Below are 21,595 nucleotides of genomic sequence, written 5' to 3'. Positions count from 1 at the left end.
ACAACTATGTCTTAAAAAAAGAAAAATAAAATGCAAACTGCTTTTTGTTAACTACACTGCCACAAGTCCACTGGGATTTTCACATTACTAGAACCTTCTCCTTTCCTGTGTTTTCACAGCACACACAATTCTCTGAAGCATGTATTTTAAACAGGAGGATTACACTGAATTATTTTATAACAAACATGAGGTATAGCTTCCTGATGCTGTACATCATCACACCAAAGGGGAACTTGCTTTCTCTGACCAGCCATTTCCACATTCATACGCTTTGCTCTCACTGTGACAACTAAGTACTCAAGTGACCCGACCAGTAACAAATTTCAAAAGTTTCAGGGGAAAAAAAATTAAATTGTGTAGCTGTTGTTCCACTTGTCTATAACAAGAGCATTCTGAATTTTAAAACCGAAGTGCAAAACGCAGCTTGCACAGGAGACAGACTAAACTATGGACACCTTATGCACTCTTCCTCACTCCCTCTGCAGTTTCCATCCTCATGGCACAGCAGCAAACAAAACTCGGAGTTAAAGATGATATACCACTGACTTGCCTAAAACATCTCTTTCTTTCTTCATTAATTCTGACCCCTTCATAGTAGGGACAGGACAGGCTCATTCTCCAATAAGTGCATCCATATTCTACAGAACAGGGAATGATGTCTTGTTGCCTGGCACTAAAAGATAAATAAATGCACTTCAGCAAACACTGTCTCACCCTAAGGGACTAAGGAATTTAGGATTTGTTCAAGAAGAGGAAGTTGTTCATCCTAAGTAATTGCTTCTTATATGTTCATCACCAAAAGACCTTTCAAGGTGGGTAGAAATACTGTAACAGGAAATAGCAGTGGTGGTGGTCAGAGCAGCTGAGTTATTCAGTTTTATTGTATCTGCTGTGTTAATCATGAACTGCTCAAAGCTTATGCAAATTGTACCTCCACCTCTTACACACTCTGAGTTATGAGAGACACTGTGCTGGAATCCAGAGAATATTATTCCACTAAATGACTTCAGACTAGACAAAGTTCAGCTCTCTTAGGTATGTTAAATCAGGATCACTGAAAAGAAAACAGGTACTTCTTACAATAATAATATTACCCAAATTTAGCAGTTTGTGTCAGAATTAAGTAGGAATTTGACATAAAGTCAGTAATTACAATTAACAGTTAAAAAAGTGAACCTACAGTCTCCTCCTGAAACACCCACATACATTTGTTACACGTGATTAGTTCTATTTTTCCTGTACATCACAATTTTTCAGTGAAATTAATTCCCCCACTTAACCTTTAGGTTCCCTTCTCCTGTCAGGAATTCCGAGTAGCCGGCGTCAGTGGCGAGCAGTCCCACAAACTGCATGGTGGGTCTCTGCTGGATGAACGCTTCCACAGCTTTGTCTGTCACGTGTTTTCTGCCAGAAATGTCCAATGACACAAGGTTAGGCAGGATATCCTTCTGTTCCAGCAAACGAAGGGCTATGTCCGATGTGAACTGTTTGTCATCGGAGATGTCGAGGTGGTTCAGGTATTTCAGTTCTCTAATAACGTCCAGGATCTGGGTCGTGGTCATTTTCAAGCATTTCAGGTGGTGCATGGTCAAAGACTTGAGCCGGTCCTTGCAGGTGAGGAGTGCTGTGATGTCAGTGACGGAGGTGTTGGATATATCCAGGCTTTCCAGCCTCGGGAGCGACGCAACGTCTGCCAAGTCCTCGTTGTAGAACAGCACGTTGGTGATGCTCAACGCGCGCAGCCCGGAGAGCTGGCTGAAACACCTCTCGTACGGGTCTTCCAGGGAAAGAGTCAGTGAGTTCAGCACAAGGCATTGCAGGTTCTGCTGGATCCATTTGTTGCTGCCCAGTCCACTTATAATGTCTGTGATTGTTATGTCTGCGTTCACCCCCGTGGCATCCAGTTCCACCAGCTTGTGATGGCAGAACGCTTTCCGGAAGGCCACGGCCGAGATTTTGGCTTTCCGGATACAAGCCCGTTTCAAACGCATCTGGTTCCCTCGGAAGATCCCCACAGTGCCATCATTCAGAAGCCCTGTTGGAAAACAGAATCAGTGTTACAGAACACCACTGTTATTTTAAGAAGTCAAAGGGTTAGCAAAGAAAATTAGTTACGAGGGAGATTATCTTGGATCATTACACCACTGATCCCAAAAATCTTGTATTTGAGATTCCATTTTTAAGATTATGACCTCACTTTTGGAAAATTCCAGGTTTAAGAATAGGATAGATATATTAAGGAGTAGTATGTAAACATCACCTGTTTGGTTCAGAACACGGAACACGCAATAAATAAAACATGGATATGATTCAAAAACAATCCCACTGCTGCCTGCATCTTTTGGATTTTCTCCCTGAACTTGTTAGAAGTTGTGCTAAAAACAGAATTTCAAAATTTCTGAGTATAATTCTTCCCTGGCCATAGGTCTATTAACCTCAAGATTTCACCACCTATCAATGACCTGATCTCATCTTGCTTTAACTGAATAATTTAGCATTTGACTGAATTCATAAGTAGGATCAATACACTAAATTAAGCTAATCAAGTTCTACACATCCCTCAGGAAGAAGGTAGGAGTGTTGCTCAGAAACAAGCTGAATGTGAGAAAGAAACCTAAGAAGTGATTCAAAGAGGAGAAAGAGGAGGGCAAGGAAAGGGTGAGAAGGAGACAAAGACAGAGATGTAAAAAGGAAGATGCAACAATCCTTTTTTGAAATTATTATCTTTTTACTTTGTATAAAGGAGAATGCATAAGGAGCCTTTTGTTGCAACATGCAGACAACATCCTAACTGAAACAATACACTGAGTTCCCTGCATGGAACTACCCAAAATGCACTGAATATACCATGGTATCTTATCAACAGCAGGTTTACTGCTTTATAAAAAGCCACTAGAAGAGCACAGTTGCACAACCCTGCACACAAAAGGAGTAGGAAGAACATGTCCTTCTGGTTTCACTCTACAGGGTTATAAATGTCAGCACTCCTGGTCTTTAACCTCCTATCTTCACACACATTTAACATGGAAAGCAAAATAAAAATGCATTATATATGAAAAATAACATCATTGCCACTACAGTCTGGATTTAAGTCATGAGCTAGTAATTGCCTCTGTGAAAAGTCAAATTAATGTTAAGATCTGCAGACCTTTCTAAAGAGCAAACTGTTTGGGCATTTCTGACATAGTAGTCAGGGCATTCCTCTTTTGCTGGCAAAGCAGAAACATGGGGTGAAACAACTGGTACCAAGCAGAAAAAGTAAAAGCAATAAATAATAGTTTGGTTCAAGTATCACCAAATTACTTCTCCATTTTTGCTCATCTTTTCATCTAAGGATTGAGGCTCTCTCACTGGCCCTCCTCAGCCTTGACCTGTTCATCCTGCCATGCACATTTTTCCATCCTGCCCTCTGTGTGTTTGTGACATTTTGGTATCTGGAACTGTCTTCCTCACTGGTAATAAGTTTCTGGTAATTCGGTTTTCTTGAATCTGATTTCTTGGGACTACCTTAAAGAATTAGTTATCAGAAGGCAAAGTATATTAAAGATTAATTTTTTTTGAGCTTGTCTTTTTTTAGGACCATTCCTTCTGTTATTTCTGACCAGAACACCAGTATATGCACAGTAAGACCCAATCAAATCTGCATCTATAGGATAGGGCACTTGATGTGTGTACAGGAATTTTTGTAGTGTCATGTCTCATCTTTTACCAAAAGTCTCCAGGATCTCCAGGAATGGGTCCTCCTGCCTCTTCTCTAGTGTAATCTACACATTCAATTTTTCATAGGAAGAAGCTTTATTGGCACAAATTTTCCTTTACCATGCCTAAAGTAAGCGAACAAGGGCAGCTCTCTCCTCAGAGATGTGCTGACAGGGAACATGACAGGCCAGTACACCACGTGTTAGAACACCACAAGGTGCTTATACCACTCTTGACACTGTCTGCTTTTGAGTAAACAATTCCACTTCAATAAAAGTGACCAAAGAGATGAGAAACTATTTTTAAAAATCACAAGGTTATTTTCTAGTTCAATCGTAAGGGCACACAGCAAAGAAAATTGCATTGCTCTGTGAGAGATACTGGAATATTTGAGTGTTGTGAGAAGTAGTAGAATCAAATATTTGGGTTTTTTCTGAAGTGACTAAAGAAGATTAAAGAATGTTCAATTAAAGGAACATTAAAATCATAAAGGCAAGACAAAGGACCTATTTAGAACTATCTACACGGCAACGCAGAATTCTGCTGAAACTGTGGAAAACCAAAAAAATAACAAAAATTCTCTATTAAGAGATTAATGAACACAGTTTAAACAGCTGCAACAGCAGATTCTACTAGAAAACACACCAGAACTGCAGTGTCACATTCCAGTAGAATATTTTCACTGCTGCCCCACAAATAACTGTTTTTACCATGAAATGCCATCGTCTGCAGCAGTCGATCAGCCACTTCTTGAGGAAACATCCCTGGCTCCTGCAAGCACAGTGTCCCATCTTGCCTTTCTGTGCAGAACTTCTCGAGGTTGGCAGTCAGGAAATTCAAACAGATATCAAGTAAAGAATAGGGAGAAGCTTCCTCCTGTCATACACAAAACACAATGAAACAAAGGAGATTTAGTCAAATCATTCTGTCTTGTCTATGAATCTCCCATTACTCTACAATGTTCTTTTTCGTGTCTGGTAAATATTACAAAAGGAGATGTGTCCCACAGAGCCAGGCAAAGGCAGGTCACACAATAAACAACTGGCCCAACTGCTGGGAGCCTCCTTCTCCAGTCACCCCAGAAACACATCCAGTCAGGTCTGCTGGGCTTGAACCCTGCCTGTGTTCCCACAGGAAGAAAAGTAATTGCTGAAAAATAATTCTAATTTATTAAGTCTACTGGAAATTTATCATTCAAGACAGACTAAAAGAAGATTTTAAAATCAAATTTTACTCCTGGATTTAAGTTATTTCCTTTAATCTTTCATTTAAGTCAACCCATATTAGAAGTCTACTACCAACCTACATTAGAAATGCAGATAAATTTCATATATTGCAGATAAATTTCCTATATATAAGAGTCATTTTTCATACTGAAAAGGGCAGCTAGAGCTTCAGATCAAAAAAGGAAACTCAAAAAGAACTGGTTTAATTCCAAATTTTGTGCAGCAATAAAGTAATATCTATTACAGTAGTTCTATTCCTCCTTCTTACACTGTGCCTGGAAATCACCTCTAGCAAAACCCTGAGTACAAAGGACAAGGCAGAATATAAACCTGACCTTCTCCTTCAGAGTCTGAGGTTGTACACTGATACATGAAAGTCTCAAAAGGTTTTTCTATTCCATCTCTAATAATAACCCACTGTTTTCAGGCACACAGATTAATCAACATAAAGAGTGACTTGCAGCACTGTGAATCATCCCCAGCACCACACAAAAGGAGGCCGAGTGACTGGTACATACTCCCCCAGACAATATTGAAAATAACAGCACCAACCGGTGCCAGATCTCATCTGCTGCAAAAATTGGAGCTTCCCTTTTATACTGAAAGTTCTGGATAATGTCACCTTTCTTTCCCAGCTCATTTAACTTCTCTTGCTTCGTTTGCCTAATATGCTCATCACAGAAGTACAGAAATATATAAAAGGTTACCTAGAAGAAACATAAATAAGTTTACAGAGATAAGTCTTCTAAGATAAGGTGCACATATTTGAAGACTGGGAGGTACCACATTAGAGCAAAGATGGAATGGAACTTATCTTTAATGAATCATTTATTGACATCAATGAGAGACTGCAATTTAATAGCTCCTGAAGACTTAAGTACAGGCTTGGGAACTAATTATTCAAATGTAAGCTCTTTCTGCAGCTTTTGACATTCAACTTCCAACTCCTTTGTCTCAATTTTGCTAGGTATTTAAATTTTTTTAAGCTTAATTATTACATTTTTTTGTTACAGAAACAAGAGTTCCTTTGTGATGCAGCTTGCTCACATTACCAGAAAACAGCACTTCTGGCTGCCTCCAATCCTAAGTTGGTAAGGAAAAGAAGGACAAAATTTGGAACTGTGAATGCCTTCTGTTTCTTTGTAATGTGCAACAACACCTGAGACACTTCTAAAGAGAAAAAAGCCAACCGGTTATTTTAAAAGTACATTTTTAAAGGAAATGGGAACATTTTCTTTTTAACTTGAAATCAATACATACACCCAGGATTGGTACGACAGCTGACGATTCAACCCAAAATCAGAATCCTTACTCAGAGGTACACGAAAATCATTCCCACTAAAGCAAAGACATCCTCGTCTCCCATCAGCTCTTGTATTTCTACTTGGATGCTCAGATGTGACAAACCCAGAATCCTGGCTCTCCTCATTCCTTCTGGCACCGTTCCACCGTTTCTGCCAGAAAAGCTGAAACACTTTTATCTATCAGTGAGCAAACTCCAAAGAGAATTTTTAGCCCTGCAGATAGGCCACTAGCAGATGACTCAGAAAACTATTTTTTTCAACCAGTACCTCTAAGTGGCCAATCTGTCATTTAAAAATAATGTTTGGATTTTTATATAATCACTTCAGAAGTTCATACAGGGCATCTCCAGACAATAAAGGAACAAACCCCAGAAGGAGGGATCAATTACCCTTGCAAACAACATAGTACCATTTTTATTAACTCCACTTGTCCCAGTTGTAGGAGTCATTTGTAATGTTTCTTCAAATTGCTGCCCAAAGGTTGAAGAAACAGCCCCAACAAAGGCTCCTGGGGTAACCTGGGCAGAGGTACAATGTTTTTATCTGTATCTAATAAAGTACTTTGACAAGCACCATAAAAACAATTTCCTAGACTGTTTGCTTCTGCAATTGCAGCTTGAACTCAGCCTGTAAACATTTTATGTGAGCTGGTGGCTCAGCTTCTCTTTACCTAAAGAGAATATTGCCCAGTTAAAGTTGTATTTAGGCTCTCAGAAGGTCAGAATTTAAGTGGTTCCTTCCTTTAGCTGTGCTTTTTAATGTCAGCTTGAAAACAAACCTGCCATTTGTTTTCAGCTCACTTCACATTCTGGTTCTAATACTCTAATGAGAGACCATAAATGTGTGTCAACCATAGCATAGCATTTAAATTTAATATTTTTTTAAATTTAATAAAGAATCTAGCGGTATTTGACTAGAACTTTCATTATGCTATTTTACTTTTCTGACACTTTCATTAAAACTCACAGTTCCTTTCATCCTATGATATTAATTAAGTAGGCAGGAAACAAATATAAAATTAAATTCCACAAAACACAAAATTATGCAAGCCTGGGTGCCTTCCTTAGCTAAAACATACATTGTAGGAGTAATGTGACACATCTAAATCCAGCTAGCTTATGGAATAGCACAAAAAGGAGAACAATTGCATTTAAATGGGCTTTTTAAGGCTTATTAAAATTATTAAAAAAAAAAACCAAAAAACATTTTAAGTGCTTAATATAACCAAGACAAACCAAAAGTGTCCAGGGGGACAGTAAGCTGCCTGGCTACTGGCCTTTGACAGTAATCCAATCCTGGGGAACTGAAATGCAAAACCCACTTCAACGTGATGTTACCAGCTCAGCTTTGAGCTCACACCAGGGCAGCTGGAAAGGTTTTCACAAAGAACATTATCCTCCAACACTTTCTCCTCAAAACCCCTTGAATCGACTTTAAATACCACTAAAATATATTCAACATATATTTCAAAATGCAGTTAAAGAGGAAAAAAGAGCTTGAGGGGACATATTAGAGTACCTGGAATAAGTTAGAGAATCTTAAGCCCAACATTATGCCTAGATTAACTGGCTGAGTGTGTCAAAACAAAATCCTGTTCCTTTGGGGAAGCACCACCAAGCAAGCACCTGCTTATACAGTACCTAAAAAAAATAAGAAACAGGTTTAACTGATGTTTTCTGTCAGTAATTACAATCTAACTTTTCAAAAACTGTAAATTCCACTGTTGCGTGGGTCTTTTTCACTATATGTGTTGTGACCCTTCCGACTCCAGTTCCTAATGGCTCTGTGTGCCAGACTCACTACAAACCAAAGGGGTTTTTCTTTTCATAAGTAGTTTTTTTGTTTTGGTTGGTTCTTTTTCCCCCTCAGCAAACCAGCATATAACAGTGGAAGAGAAACAGCAATTGCAGCTCTAGCAGTACCATGTTTATGATGTGCTCCCCGATTTTTATACCCAACTCAGTATGGCAAACCTCAAACGTGTAAGGTCTCTGTTATGTTTGTGGCAGTTCCTTCTCTCAAAATATTAGCAGGGAAATAAGAGATAATTTAGAGCCTCAGCCTTTGGTGTGGGATGTATCATGTTTCTCTTTTCCACCTCTCCACAGTCCCAAAATTTTACTTACTTTCTTAAAATGAGCATTCTTAAAATGATTAAGAAATAGCAACTCAGGCAACAGCCATGAAAGTTCTTCTGAGTGCTAATAAAGGAAAGGCAGTGAAAAATAAACAGCTCCATGATTTATGTTACTAAGAAAGCTTTATGATTATCCTATTTAAATTGAATTAAATGAAATAAAACAGATGCAGGCAATTTGTTAACCAGACTCAAGGAAGGATTATGCTCAAAACTCAAATTTAACATAAACCATTCTGGCACAACAAGTGCAATTGAAGTTGCTAGTGATACAAAGTCAGCAGAGATCACGAGAGGTCTAAAATTAAATACTGCCACATCAGAACGACATAATAAGGCCATGTATTTCAAGATTAGTATGAAGAACTTCAAATACAAGTTCACTTAGAAATGACTGGAGAGAAGAACCTGAGTGGTTTGCTGAAGCACAAGAAAACAACACGAAGCAGCCAAAGAAGGTGTCAGGAGAAGCATCAAAAAAACCAGGGAGAGATTAGATCATTTTCAAGACACTTGAGTATCTCACGGGGCTATCTGGGTTAAGTGATACCTGAATCATTCGAGTTTAAACATAACAGCTCCTAGAATGCTCTGGGGGGAAAAAAGTATGTTGGGAATAGGAAATAAACCTAGATTTCCTTAGCCTAGCAGATCAAAAGGTGAGAGATATGAATGCTGCCTATAAATACACCACAGTGAATACAAACTATAAGAGGGGAAAAAGTCATTAAGGAGAAGCACAGTGCCAGCACAGCAACAAAGGTGCATTAAAATAGTCAGTACATAGTTAAACAATTAAGTTCTGCCCTAGTTCACTGATTAGAACAGCAGGCACAAAAAGTACCTACTTTAAAAATAACGATAAATCAATTTATTAGGGGATTGCCTGAAATTAGGCTTTTAACGACAAAGGATGAGACCAGATCGCCCAAGAAGGTCCTGCTAGTCCTTTAGAAGTAAATATGCACACTCATGTCTGGAGCAGAGAAGCAATTCGAACAGCTCCCATATGTTCTGCTCCGGCCTGTCTGGAGCAGGGAAAGGCTGTTCCTTTGGCAGCTCCGAGCTGGAAGAGCCCAGCAAGGCCCACGCTTCCTCCTGTCCGGACAAAGCAATTCCCGAGGTGCTGTCGGAGGGCTGGAGGAGGCACAGAGGCCGGGCCGGGCAGTGGTGCCCTCACGCCGAGGGGCCCTGCCCGCGCTCCGCCGTGAGGGGCGGTCAGGGCGGCGAGCCCGGCCCGGCCATCCCCGCGCTGACGGCGCCGCGGGGACACCGGGGCGCACCGGGCAGGGCTCGGACCTCCCTCCCGTCCGCCGGGTCCGACCGCCCTTTTACATAACGGGTGGCGGCGCCACGGTTACACAACGGCGGGGCTGCCCCGGCGCGGCTCGCGGTGCCGGCGTGAGGGACGGCAAGGGGTCCCCCCGGCTCGCCTCAGCCCCTCAGCGCCGCCGCCATGGCAGCCCCTTCCCCCCGGGTCACCTCTGCTCCCTCCGCCGGGTCCGGCACCCCGAGGCTGCGGACGAGCAGCCTCCCCACCTCTTTTCCTCTTTCCCTACCTCCTTGCCTCCCTCCCTCCTTCCCTCCCTGCCCGCCACCGCCAGCCCCTCATCGCCCCCTCACCATCGCGGCGCTGGGTGCCGCCGGCGAGCGCCCAGCCAGCCGGTCCCGACGCTGGGCTCCTGCTCTTTCCTTCTTTTTTTTTCTTCTTCTCTCCTCCCTCCCTTCCCCGGTGTTTACCTCCCCGACCTGGAAGTGAATGTGCCTGAGCCGGCCGGGACGCGACGCCAAGCCCGCCTCCCTTAAAGGGGCTGCGCCGGCACAGCGTTGTGGGGTGCCGGGAGAGCGGAGCTTCTCCAAGGCTCAAAGTGTGAGGAGACGGGGCCATTGCTCAGCAAAACGCATCGGCCGCGCTGGTTACTTGTGTGCGGGGAACCTTCCTGCCACCTGGTTGCTCTGGGTTTGGAGCCAGGATTCGGGAACACCGAGGCACCAGGAGTGCCAGGGCTGGCTGGCACCTGCTGTGAGCTGCAGCTCCCTGTGTCTGGACCTCTCACAGCCATGAACCGGCGTCACTTCTTGCTTCGTGCTCACAAGCCTCTGAAATTTAAGTGTTTCCTGAACGAACTAGTTTATTCTGGTAATATGAACAGTAGCCTGCACCACTACAATCGCTTTTGCCATCTACTTCGGAGAGGAGCTTTGCCATAAGGAATAAACTATTACAAACAAAGTAATTTCAGGATTCAGATATAGCAGTAGTCAGGAAAACCTGTCTCCCAACTAATACATACTACAATGTATTGCTTTTAAAGGGAATAGAGTTATTTTTTTGTTTCAGGATACAAAGTAAAGAGTAATACAAGTACCCTGACCAAATAAAATGAATTTATAAAGAGTTTACTCCTGAAGAAATGCTGATTCTACATACAGAAGCTTTGGATAACTGTTGTTTGCAAACCAGCAAGACACATAAATACATATTAAGGTATAATTGCTAAAATAACTTACATTTCTGTCAATACAAGCTGACAAAATATTCTACAAATACTATGAAGCACAGTTTTGCCTGTTTAAGGACTACATAACAAGGGTCAGTTATAGTCCCAATTCTTTAGATTAGGCTGTTGATGTAGAGAAAATAAATTATGTTCTCTGGATCTGACAAGAACAGAATTAAGAGTCTTCGTGTTCTGAATTTAACTTAAAAATCTAATCTCCTTAGAAGAAATAATTTATATTATGAACACAGAAATTAGCTTAGATTAGGAAGGAGCTGGTCTTATTATTCTTGGTCCATTATGAGTTTCATCCACTTCCTAATGCCTTTACAAACTTCCAGGCTGTTCTTTTGATACCTATATAACAAATTCACTGATTCACTCCCAGCTTCTGTACAGATGTCACCTTCTCTTTCTCATTCCATATGGATTTATGATAGAAACTATCTTCCTTTCTCCTGTCTGGGCTCAGACAGTGAAAACTTTGAAGTGACAGACTGATCCCCTGCTCCCAGTGCCAGTTCTTGGCCTGCCCCGCTGTACTTGGGAATCCTCTCTGTCACTCCATTCCTAGTTTGGAGAGGCCGTATGGCTGAGTTGGCACCAGCTCAACATCAGCATCAGAAACTGCAAAGGCAAAATCCCAGCAGGAGCACACTCTTCAAAGACTTAAACCAACAAACTCAAGGAATTTCTAGTGACTCTGTGCAAACTGGAATGTTTTTCAAAGATGTTTTTTCAAAGAAACAATATTTCTGGTACAAAATCAGTTAATTTTCCAAAAGCCCTCTCCAGAACACAAGCTTCCCACAGTCTCCAATCACAGCCAGCATGGACCAAATGATGTGTATCTTCTTACTTGTGTTCTCTAGTGGGTTTGGGTCAATACATTTTGAACACAAGATTTTAGCTTCCTATGGAAAATGTGTTTTAACTGCAATCCAAATTTAGAGCAATCTGAAAACTTTTAGGGAAATACTTTAGAAACCGTAACTGGTGTTTCAGCCATGTGCCCAGCTGAGTTTGCTGCCAGTCTGGCTGATGATGGTTGGTCACAATTAGCTCCAGCCCTTAATAAACGATTGGACTTTTTCCCATGGGACCCTCCGCACAGGATTTAACTGAGTTTTATTTATCCCAAAAACTTGGCAAGCCGGTCTTATCCTACTGAAATAATTTGGGACAAAGCATTTGCAAATATTCTCTGTAATTCATTTTAACTCAAGCGTACTTTCACATTAATTTTAACTCTAAGCAATTCATCACATAAATGTCTAATGTGCTGCTTTACAGAAAATTCGGTTTGTGCTCAAAACTGCTGGAATTGGATAGTGTGCCATGTTTTGTGTAAGTATTCTATTATCACATTCGGGTTAAGTTCATCCATGGTGTTGTCAGTGCCCATCTCTGCAAGTGTTCAAGGCCAGGTTTGATGGGGCTTGGAGCAACCTGGCCCAGTGGAAGATGTCCCTGCGCATGGCAGGGGGTGGAACGAGATGAACTTTAAGGTCCCTTCCCACCCAAACCGTTTTGTGATTCTGGGATCACTGGAGAACCAAGGTTTGATGTGTGTTAAGTGCTTACCAGTCCCTGAGTGTTTTTAGCGCTCCTGACACTGCCAGCTCAGAGACACTCGGTGTCAGGTTCCTGCTCTTCCAAGAGCACCTCCAAGCTTTTGTGGCACCACAGAAAGGGGCGGTGGCTGAGAACAGTCTCTCGCCGCAACTCCTCCGTTCTGAGTTGGAAATTATGGAGCTGTTAATCCAGATAAAAGCATGCGGGAGGCAGATGGGGGAATGGGGGAAGCAACCGTGACTCGTAAGCCATGCAGAGCGCATTAATGTACATAGTCTCGATTGTCTCAGTCTCAGACATGTCTCAACTTGTGGACTGGAGTGTTCCGAATCAGACCGGGAATACGCATCCAGTGGTGCAAAACTCTGAGAGTAAAATACTAACAGCGTGCTGTCGCTTAAAGCTGCTGAACTGTCAGAGCTCCCGGTGAAAGCGGGAGGGAGCGGTGATGGGAGGAGCGGTGGGGGAATGCCCGGTCGAGGAAGGAGCAGGGGGAGTGGCCGGGGAAGGGGCGGGAGGAGAAGGAGCGGGGGGAGTGGCCGAAGGAGCGGCCGGGGAAGGGGCGGTCCCGGTGCCGGACGGAACCTCGTTCCTCGCGGGAGCGGCCCCGCGATCTCCCGTACCCCGGCGCGGTCATGGCCGGGTTCATCAACTTCGCGGACGAGGAGGAGGTGCGGGCGTACCTGGAGAACCTGCACGTGGAGTACAGCTACCAGTGCTTCAAGGAGAAGGACCCGGACGGTAAGGGCCCCGCCGCCCCCCGCTCCCGGCGGGCTCGGCGGGAGCTCAGCCCCTGTGCCGTGCCCCGCAGGCTGCCAGCGCTTCGCGGACTACCTGGACACCATCAAGAAGGACTTCGCGGCCGCGGCGCGGGTGATGCGCGACAACTGCGAGGAGCACGGGCACAGCGAGAGCTGCTACAAGCTGGGGGCCTACCAGGCCCTCGGCAAAGGTGGGCCGGGGGGGCTCTTGCTTTTGTAAAGGTGCCTAGCGCCTGGAGTCAGAGAATTGAATCACCAAGGTTGGAAGAGGCCTTTAGGATCATCAAGTCCAACCGTTCATCCAGCACTGCCACTGTAACCCCTAATCCACATCACCCGGCGCCACATCCAGACACCTCTTAAACCCCTCCAGGGATGGCGACTCCTCCACCTCCCTGTATCAATACCTGACCACCTATTCCAATACCCGACCCCCCCGAATACTTGCGTGTCATCCTGACCTTGAAGGAGCCCCTGTCCCGCCCCTTTCAGGGTCACCTCATAAAAGCAGGGGAAGGGTGGAAACCTGTAAATTGCTTCCTTCTGAACTATCAGCTGTAGGTTAACCACGTCTATTATTTTTTTATAATTACATCTGTATAAGTGGTAAGTATAGCCAGGGCTCAATGTTGCAGTGTGTTCAGTTCTTAAGATTAGGATTTCTTCCCTTTTAGAGAAAGTAAGAAAGTCACTGACTGGTAACCCTGCTTACCTAGGTAGCCCCCGAGTCTGCCCAAAATGTATTTGCTGGTACAGTAATGGGAAGCAGTTAAATGAGTGGAACATCTTCCAAATGACAATACTAGTAAGGAAAAATATTTGTACTGTAGCTCAAAACTAGTAACAGTTTCAGTGCATGTGTAGGTATACTGGCAAAATATTTGCCTCGTGTAAGTAAGAAATCCATGGATATAGTAGTGGAAAGAGTGTTTTGTTGGTTTGGCTTATTTTTTGGTGACAGGTGCTGTTGTGATTACTTATGAGTGGAGGAGAGTTTCCTAAGTCAAAGACATTGCAAAACCTTTGTCACTGAGACAATGGTGGTGTCTCTGAAGTCCTAAATGTTGACTGTGGTATCTAAAGAGAGGGATGCTCTATTTCCAGTGGGAAGGGAAGCATGCTGCAAAGCAGAGAGGCCTCCTATCTGTTTTAGCATGTCCTTACTGAAATGTTTTGGTTTCTTGGCTGACAGGTGGACTTGAACCAGATTTGAAAGCTGCCTACAAGTCTTTCCTGAAGTCATGTGAGAAAGGTGGGAAGAAGTCAGTGAATGCCTGTCACAACGTCGGGCTGTTGGCCCACGATGGGAGAGTGAACAATGACAAACCTGACCCCGTGGTCGCTAGAGACTATTACACAAAGGCCTGTGATGGCAATTTTGCTGCCAGCTGCTTCAACCTGGGTGTGATATACCTGCAGGGGGCACCTGGGGTCCCCAAAGACATGGGCCGTGCCCTGAAGTACTCACTGAAAGGGTGTGAGCTGGGGCACATGTGGGCCTGTGCCAATGCCAGTCGCATGTACAAACTGGGAGATGGTGTGGAAAAGAATGATGCTAAGGCAGAGGATCTGAAAAACAGGGCAAAACAGCTGCATAAAGAACAGAAAGAAGCTTCGAGTTCTTTAGTGTTTGGGCAGTAATGTTAGTTGCAGTTATTAAGACTGCAGTTTTATTAAATGGCAAGTGAAATTATTTAAATTGTGAGCATACAGTTTTCACTTAAATAAATATCCTGTATTTGGATATGCAAATAAACTTATATTTTTGTGAATGCAATAAATGACTAACTCTCCTGTGCCTTTCTACATTTTTGAATACGCGAGTTCTTTAAGTGTATTGATCAGATACATTCTCTTTTTTAAGGAAGTTGAGAACTGGCCTTTTGGAAGTTTGTCCCCATGGTGTCAAGTACAAAGGCTCTCTCCTGTGTCCAGTGCTTCAGATCCGATGCTTGTGCTCAGACCAGTTGTAACACACACAAAAACCACAGTTGCAGGTAATCCCAGCCTGGGCAGTCAGAACTGTGCCATCTCCCACACAAGCACTTGTGGAACTAGGATACCTGCACACGTAGGTGAGCTGCTCTAAGGCAGGGATACTCAGCTGTAATTCCATAGGCTTAGGCCAATTCCTAGCTCCTTCACTTATCTCCTTCACTTGCCAGCTGGTTTGTGACTGTGTGCCTGGATGCTTCAGGTTTGCTCTCCAACACACGTGATCACCCCTTATTCAATCACACACAAGTTATTTTACTTTTCTGACGGCTTCTGTAGCATTATGTTCTATTTTTTTATAGTACAGATTTAGGGAATAAGGTGCTAACTGATCAGATCTTGGACTCAAATCCATAGCTTAATTATATCCAAACTGTTAAGTAAACATGCAGATTCTGGAACAGCTCTCTAAATAAGCAGGTCAGTGAGTGTAAATGTATTCATGCACTGACAGGATCCTTTCTAATTTTGGTGTGTATAAATACATGGGAAGTTTGTGATATGTGTGTGTATGTTTTGCTGTAAATTCACTGCTGATTTAGAACATGAATGCTCTGGTGTGAATAAAGGTACAAACTTACTATTGAAATAAGTGAAGTGGGATTAAAAGCAACACTAATTTGGCCGTTGCCATAACTGAAAGCAGAATTGTTAGAATCTTTCTGCATGTATGAATTAAAGCTTGACTATGCTTTGAACATACTTCCTGGAAAGGAACTGCTTCCTGCTGGAATAGAAACCCCGGCGGGACAGCACAGCAGCGACAGGGACACACCGTAACAACAGATGGCAGTGTATGAAAACATTATTGCAAAGGCTCACAGGGCCTCTGGCTTGTGTATTCAGCAGCCTGGAAAAACAAATAGTGGTGACAAAAGTGAAAGTAATTCTTCTGTTAACAGTTAATATTTTATGACAGCTCAGAAAGGTAAAGCTCTTGCAGGAACACACTTTGCCCGATTCTTTGCGATTCTGGACCTTGGGAAAGGTAAGTAAATGCTACCTCTGTGGAGTGTAACACTAGTAATAAAACAGTCTGTGTGTGTTCAGAAGTAAGCAATTACTGTTGGGTCAGGGCACTGGAGAATTGGGTGACATTTTAAGCCCTGATCTGTTTTTTGAGCTTGCAATACTCACTGCCTCAGAGTGGCCTGTTCAGATCCTCAGTCCAGGCACCAGAGCAAGCTTTCTTCCACCAGGACTAATGATTTTTAGTGAACCCTCCCAGGAACCTCCAATCAACACAGGCACCTGAGAACATCCTCAGTAAAAACGACACGTGTTTCAGACAATTAAAGCCACATATAAAGTGCATGCTGTGGGAGACCTTTGCATAGCACTTGAGAACTCACAGACTTGCAGAGTTTAAATATTATAAAAAGAACCATTTTCATAAAAGCTGTTAAGTGTGTTGGTAAGATAAGTTTATGAAGTGTCATCCAATTTTGTATCACCAGTTGAAAAGGCAAACCCAAATTAAGGAAGGCTCTTTCGTGTTTCCAGTCTGTCTCTGAACAGTTTGCTGCCTGTTCTGCACACACCTATACCTTTTTTACACAGATATTGATGATGCTGTAACAGATATATTAGATGGGTATGGTCCTCTCCTGTAAGACTCTTTTCCCTCCAAAGTGACATGGCATCAAAAAAAAAGAAAAGATGAGTCTCATTTCAGTCTATGTGGTTAATGCAACCTGTAGCAACATATAGACTCTATGAATAGCAGTCTATTCTCAGCCTCAAGATTATATTCAGGAGACATAATCAAAATCTGTTAAGAGGTGAAAATTGTCCTGCAAATCCTGGCTTCTAACCATCTTGCTCTGGTATTATGAGGGTATTACCAAAAGGCTGATATCTTCCTGCTCTTTCTTTTTACCTGATGTTACAAAGGCTAAATTTTATTTTCTCCTGGGAAGAAAACTTTCTTCAAAGCCTCTGAGGTCGTAAAGAAAGAGTGACAGATATGTGATCATAATAGCATGCTTGGAAATGTGGAAGAACCTGTTAATCTCTTCAGGATCAGTGGGTTTTCTAAGAAATAAAAGAATTTGTCTCGGTTTCACAGCTCCTAAACCACTGTCTGCTTTCCCTTTCATTTTTTTGCATTGATCTAAGCTCACACCGACCTCTGTTAATAAAGCAGCAATACACTTCAGAAGGAATGGTGACCAACTCTAATTAATTAAATAGACTTGTGGATACCTGGCTGTAAATGATGAAAGCATTCTCTGCAGGATGCTTCCTGCAGCTCTGGAAAGATCACCAGTGGAGTGCTGGCTTTGTACCAAGATTAGAAACACTGGCGCCACATCATGTTGTGTCATTAAGTGTCATTTGGGTTAATTCTGGACAAAAGATGCAGTTGGGTAAAGGAGCCACATGACATTGCAGAAACAGAAAAACAGACTTGTTCTGGTGGTTCTGTTTCTGTGTTATATTGTAATAAAAGCAGTTTTGCATCTTTCTTACCGTTAATTCAGCCATCAGTGGCAACTCCTCTCTGCAGTGTGTGTGTGAAGGGACTTCTTGTGGCTGTACACACCCACCTAGAGGGACAGTCTGGGGGACTGTGTTTGTGTCATTGCCACACCAAGAAACCAGAATAAGAGTGTTCCTTGTTACAGCACAACCTTTTTATTGTGCTGTACAGAAAGAAATACTCTGTCGGCAATTTTTCACTTACCATGTGAGAGAGAAGAACTCTCAAGTAGCTTTTCTTCTCCTTTGGTAGATGGTGAAGGAAGAATTCCTCCTTCCCTTGTGCTTCCCAGCATCTCATCCACTAGACCTCAGAATGACACAGTTCTGCTCAGGGTTGGCCTTTCTGAGGGGGGAAGCAAAAAGAGAGAGAGGAAAAGGAGTCATGACACAGCAAGAAACACATTAGAAAACAAGCAATATCAGTTGTGTCATCATTGCAATAATCTGTGCTGGGGTAACACCCAGGGGTCCAGTTCAAACCCTGCTATTGGGCCAATTGTGTGCACCCATAATGACACCCCTGATCCAGAGATGCACAGGCTAAGAGTCAGGATTATGAAGTCCCTACTACATATTTCAGCAGTAAACGCTGGTGTCCTGCTCTGATTTTCCAGACACTGTATCAGCAATATGGCCTAGAATCCTCACAAAACAGATTCTCCAAGACTCAGAAGACTTTAAGGATCAATTCTGTGCCAAATTTTCAACGTCTGAACTAGTTTGCCATGTCTGTATCCTCCCAGTGCTTTCATTTTTCAGTATCCACACTTGAAGCAAGCACAATAACCACGAATTACACTAATTTCAGATTATATCATATATTTCTGATTTGATGTTATTGCCTTCTACCCCTAATACTACTTACAATTACTATTGCTATATTCATTCCAAATATGTTTTATGTTTCTTACAGACACACCTTTTCAGTCTTGTTTGTAATACCATAATACTTTTTTTTTAATATTTTATAAAGTATTTTTGTAATCCTTTTTCTCCCTCATCAACTAGTAGGAAATTTGTGTGCTATGGAATTACAAAATTTAGGCCGCTTTGGAGTGGTGATTTCAGATGGGGATTTGTGAATAGCATAATTGTAATACATGCATACACTCCCATTCATGAGTATGGTGGAAGTTCTCTGTAGGATCTCATTCTGTCTATGCAAGACTGAAGTACGGTGCTTTAAACAACCCTAGAGAGTTTTTCTTAGCAACTGAGAGGCTTCTGATGGAAGAGAAGAAAGAAAGAAGATGAAATTCCTCCATGTTAATACCACAGTTGTCATCCACAGCATTCTAGTACACTTCACCCAGTGAGCCACAAGGCACAGAGTCCTTTTCAGCTCGCAGAGCCATTCCATATGGAGTTGGGGTAAGAAAGACATCAAAGAAAATGTTCATTGTTTGGCCATGATGTAATTTCATGACTTGAACTAACCTGAATTTGTTTTAGAAGTTCCTTATTCTGATAGTCCTTGTTTGACACGTAATGGCCTGGTCTGAGCATTTCATTGTCTCACAAGAAAAAGTGAAAAGAAATGGGCTGGTTTCCTTCCAGCTCTCCTGCCACTGGAAGCATGCCACGTTCCTATAGAGCTTCCTGCCCAGGAAAGCAAACTCTCTTTGCTTTGCAACAATCTTTCCTGCAAAATCCTGAGAAGGAAACCTGGATTATCTCTGTAGTTCAGGAAAGGAGGACAAAGCACTGAATGACTATTGGCTCATGGCAGGTCACACGGTGCCAGTAGGGGCCCAAACTGATTATTCTCCAAATCATATTTTTCATGGCAAGGACTTGTCAATTCTTTGCAAGCCAAGAAACACTGAGATGGGAAACTGGCCTTTGAATGTTATTCAGATAATATTTATGGAGTATTATTCCAGAAAGATGTGATAGCCACCTCAGCACAAGTGTTATCAATAACTGTTGAAGAGAAAATAAGAAGCTGTGGCACTGTCAACACCACAAGCAGCCTTGCTTAGTTACCTTCAGGGAAGTTATTTTCTGTACCTTCTTGAGTGAAGAGTTTTCTCTACAGCATTATTTTACTTATTTGTTCTGCAGTTGGTCCAAAGGCCCTCAGAGAGATCAGATACAATTTGAAACCCTGAGCTTAAGTTCTTTTCTGCTGGGTTTTGTGAGTTTTACACATTCCTCAGAACCCAGGGGTTGACACTAGAGAATGCCAGGGACTGACACAGTTATAAAAGACACAGAATCTGTGAACAAATTCAATACAAGTGATGGTTCCATAGGAGCAGCACAAAGGCTTTGTTACAGCAAACAGTAAAAACTTCCCACACCCTTTAAGAGTTAAGCAAAACATCTCTGCAGTGTACTTGGCTGGGTAATTTCTGTTTGCTGTGTACTGCAGCAGGAAATGCCCGAGTGTGATGTTTGCTGACTGTTGTGTTCATTGCTCCCACAGCAGGCTATGGACATTTCCAGATCACACTGTCACACCACAGTGCCAGTGCTGATCCATTGATGGCTTAAACTGCAACAAAAATTAACAGCAAGTTAATATAGTTCTATAAATGATAGGAGATAGGTGATGTCTGGTGATCGCTTCTAATTCTCTGTGAACTTTCTTTCCTGATTTAATGCCATTCTAATATGTGTGTTAAACTAAAGCCTATGGTCAGAGAGCATTTTCTTACACTGTAGCTGTACCCTAGTGATCTTTAGGTAAGAATGTAAAGCACTCAATCCTTTCAAATGCAGTATGATTTTGCCTTAGACACTGTGCAGTTACAAATTGCAGCCTAAGGCTATATTTATACCATAGCAGAGCCCTGGAAATATTATATATATACTACTTTCCCCATTACAATCTTCGGGGAACAATTTCAAGAAGGCGTTTTGACCAATGATTTGAATAAATAAATAATCTCCACTTGATTTCAATGACTGTCTCTCCTCAGTATTTTGCAGTTCTGACTGAGGACACTTGCTGTCATCCCACAGACAGATACATTGCACCAACCAATGAGAGCTTTGAGCCAAATTGTGGAAAGTTTTATATCTTAGAAGCACCAGTGGAATTGTTGCCCTCTGGAGAGCCAAAGGCAAGGTCCCCGGCCAGGGTGCAATGCCAGAATCACACACACAATCTGGGAAAATGGCATAGAGAAGCAAGCCAAGGCACCTGGTGCTCAAGAAAACACATTGCTCAAGCTTCTTAGTGCACTCAAAGGGCATTAATGTTGCTGAGGGCATACATAGGGTGACAAAAAGAAAGTCAGTAAACATCTTTTGATGTGTAAGTATGAAAGAACAAAGCTTTTTGATTCAGTTCCTGCTCACTAGGCTGAACCAGAGATATTGTGAGGCTGGGAGGCAGACACAACCTTGAAACCTAATTACATTGAAGCTTAATGCTTGAAAATTTGCTTTCAGAAAGGTCCTTGTGCAGTCGGGGCTACGGGCTGTTTCTCTGCTTTTGTCCTGCCACTGCACATTGATCAGATCAATGTGTGGACAGGAATTGATCGAGTACTCTCTGTGCCTGGAGGCTTGAACGAGTAAGTGCCAAACATTAACGCTGTATCTTGTTAGAACTTGCTTTGTGCAACACTGCTCAGCCCATGAATCCAGTTAAAACCAAGGGGACTCTGCACACTTTCTGCAGCACGTCAAGCATCAGCTTCCCTCACCTGGGCCCTGTGTGATTGCTTTAAAGGACTGCTGGAGTGTAACTCATCTTGACCCAAGCACTCCAAGAAGTCAGTTCATAGCAGAGCTGGTGAAGAAAAACAGGATCAAAATACCTGAGAGTCTGAAAAGAAAGGCATCTTCACAACAAAAATGATCTGGAATAAACTGCATAGCAGAGAAATTATTTCTAGCTAGAACTTACTCGTCCTTATACAAAATAAGATCATCTGATTAATTAATTCAAAGTGAATTCTAT

At 42.5% G+C, this 21,595-nt stretch overlaps 2 protein-coding genes across 5 annotated transcripts in view; one reads left to right on the top strand and one right to left on the bottom strand.

The window, feature by feature from the left end:
- LOC108492781 (protein zyg-11 homolog B) overlaps window positions 1–10,217 on the bottom strand; it is a 20,658-nt gene extending 10,441 nt beyond the window's left edge. The window contains exons 1-4 of one of the 4 annotated variants that reach the window (XM_017805456.1): window positions 9,990–10,135; window positions 7,748–7,869; window positions 4,410–4,575; window positions 1,281–2,035 (exon numbers count right to left, since the gene is read on the bottom strand). In XM_017805456.1, coding sequence (XP_017660945.1) covers window positions 1,281–2,035; window positions 4,410–4,575; window positions 7,748–7,780 — 954 coding nt within the window. In that variant the 5' untranslated portion in view covers window positions 7,781–7,869; window positions 9,990–10,135. Of the gene's footprint in view, window positions 1–1,280; window positions 2,036–4,409; window positions 4,576–7,747; window positions 7,870–9,214; window positions 9,578–9,989 lie in introns of those variants that run through there. The other 3 variants (XM_017805455.1, XM_017805457.1, XM_017805458.1) reach the window with 3 other exon arrangements.
- Window positions 10,218–12,983: 2,766 nt separating this feature from the next.
- LOC108492904 (cytochrome c oxidase assembly factor 7) lies at window positions 12,984–14,984 on the top strand. Its single transcript, XM_017805757.1, has 3 exons — window positions 12,984–13,183; window positions 13,254–13,394; window positions 14,396–14,984. Exons 1-3 carry the CDS (start codon window positions 13,078–13,080, stop codon window positions 14,842–14,844), a joined length of 696 nt encoding a protein of 231 aa, XP_017661246.1. The 5' UTR covers window positions 12,984–13,077; the 3' UTR covers window positions 14,845–14,984.
- The last annotated feature ends 6,611 nt before the right edge of the window (window positions 14,985–21,595 follow it).

The sequence above is a fragment of the Lepidothrix coronata genome, unplaced genomic scaffold, assembly GCF_001604755.1.
Source record: "Lepidothrix coronata isolate B3197 unplaced genomic scaffold, Lepidothrix_coronata-1.0 Scaffold12, whole genome shotgun sequence".
Classification (NCBI taxonomy): Eukaryota; Metazoa; Chordata; class Aves; order Passeriformes; family Pipridae; genus Lepidothrix; species Lepidothrix coronata.
Note: the sequence above shows the minus strand (reverse complement) of the source record. Positions and strands in the feature narration are given on the sequence as shown.

Bases quoted from the DNA above. Each gene is read 5' to 3' on its own strand.
- LOC108492904 (XM_017805757.1), top strand. From the start codon at position 13,078: ATGGCCGGGTTCATCAACTTCGCGGACGAGGAGGAGGTGCGGGCGTAC. The intron at 13,184-13,253 runs GTAAGGGCCCCG...CGTGCCCCGCAG, and splicing joins CAAGGAGAAGGACCCGGACG to GCTGCCAGCGCTTCGCGGAC. The intron at 13,395-14,395 runs GTGGGCCGGGGG...CTTGGCTGACAG, and splicing joins CTACCAGGCCCTCGGCAAAG to GTGGACTTGAACCAGATTTG.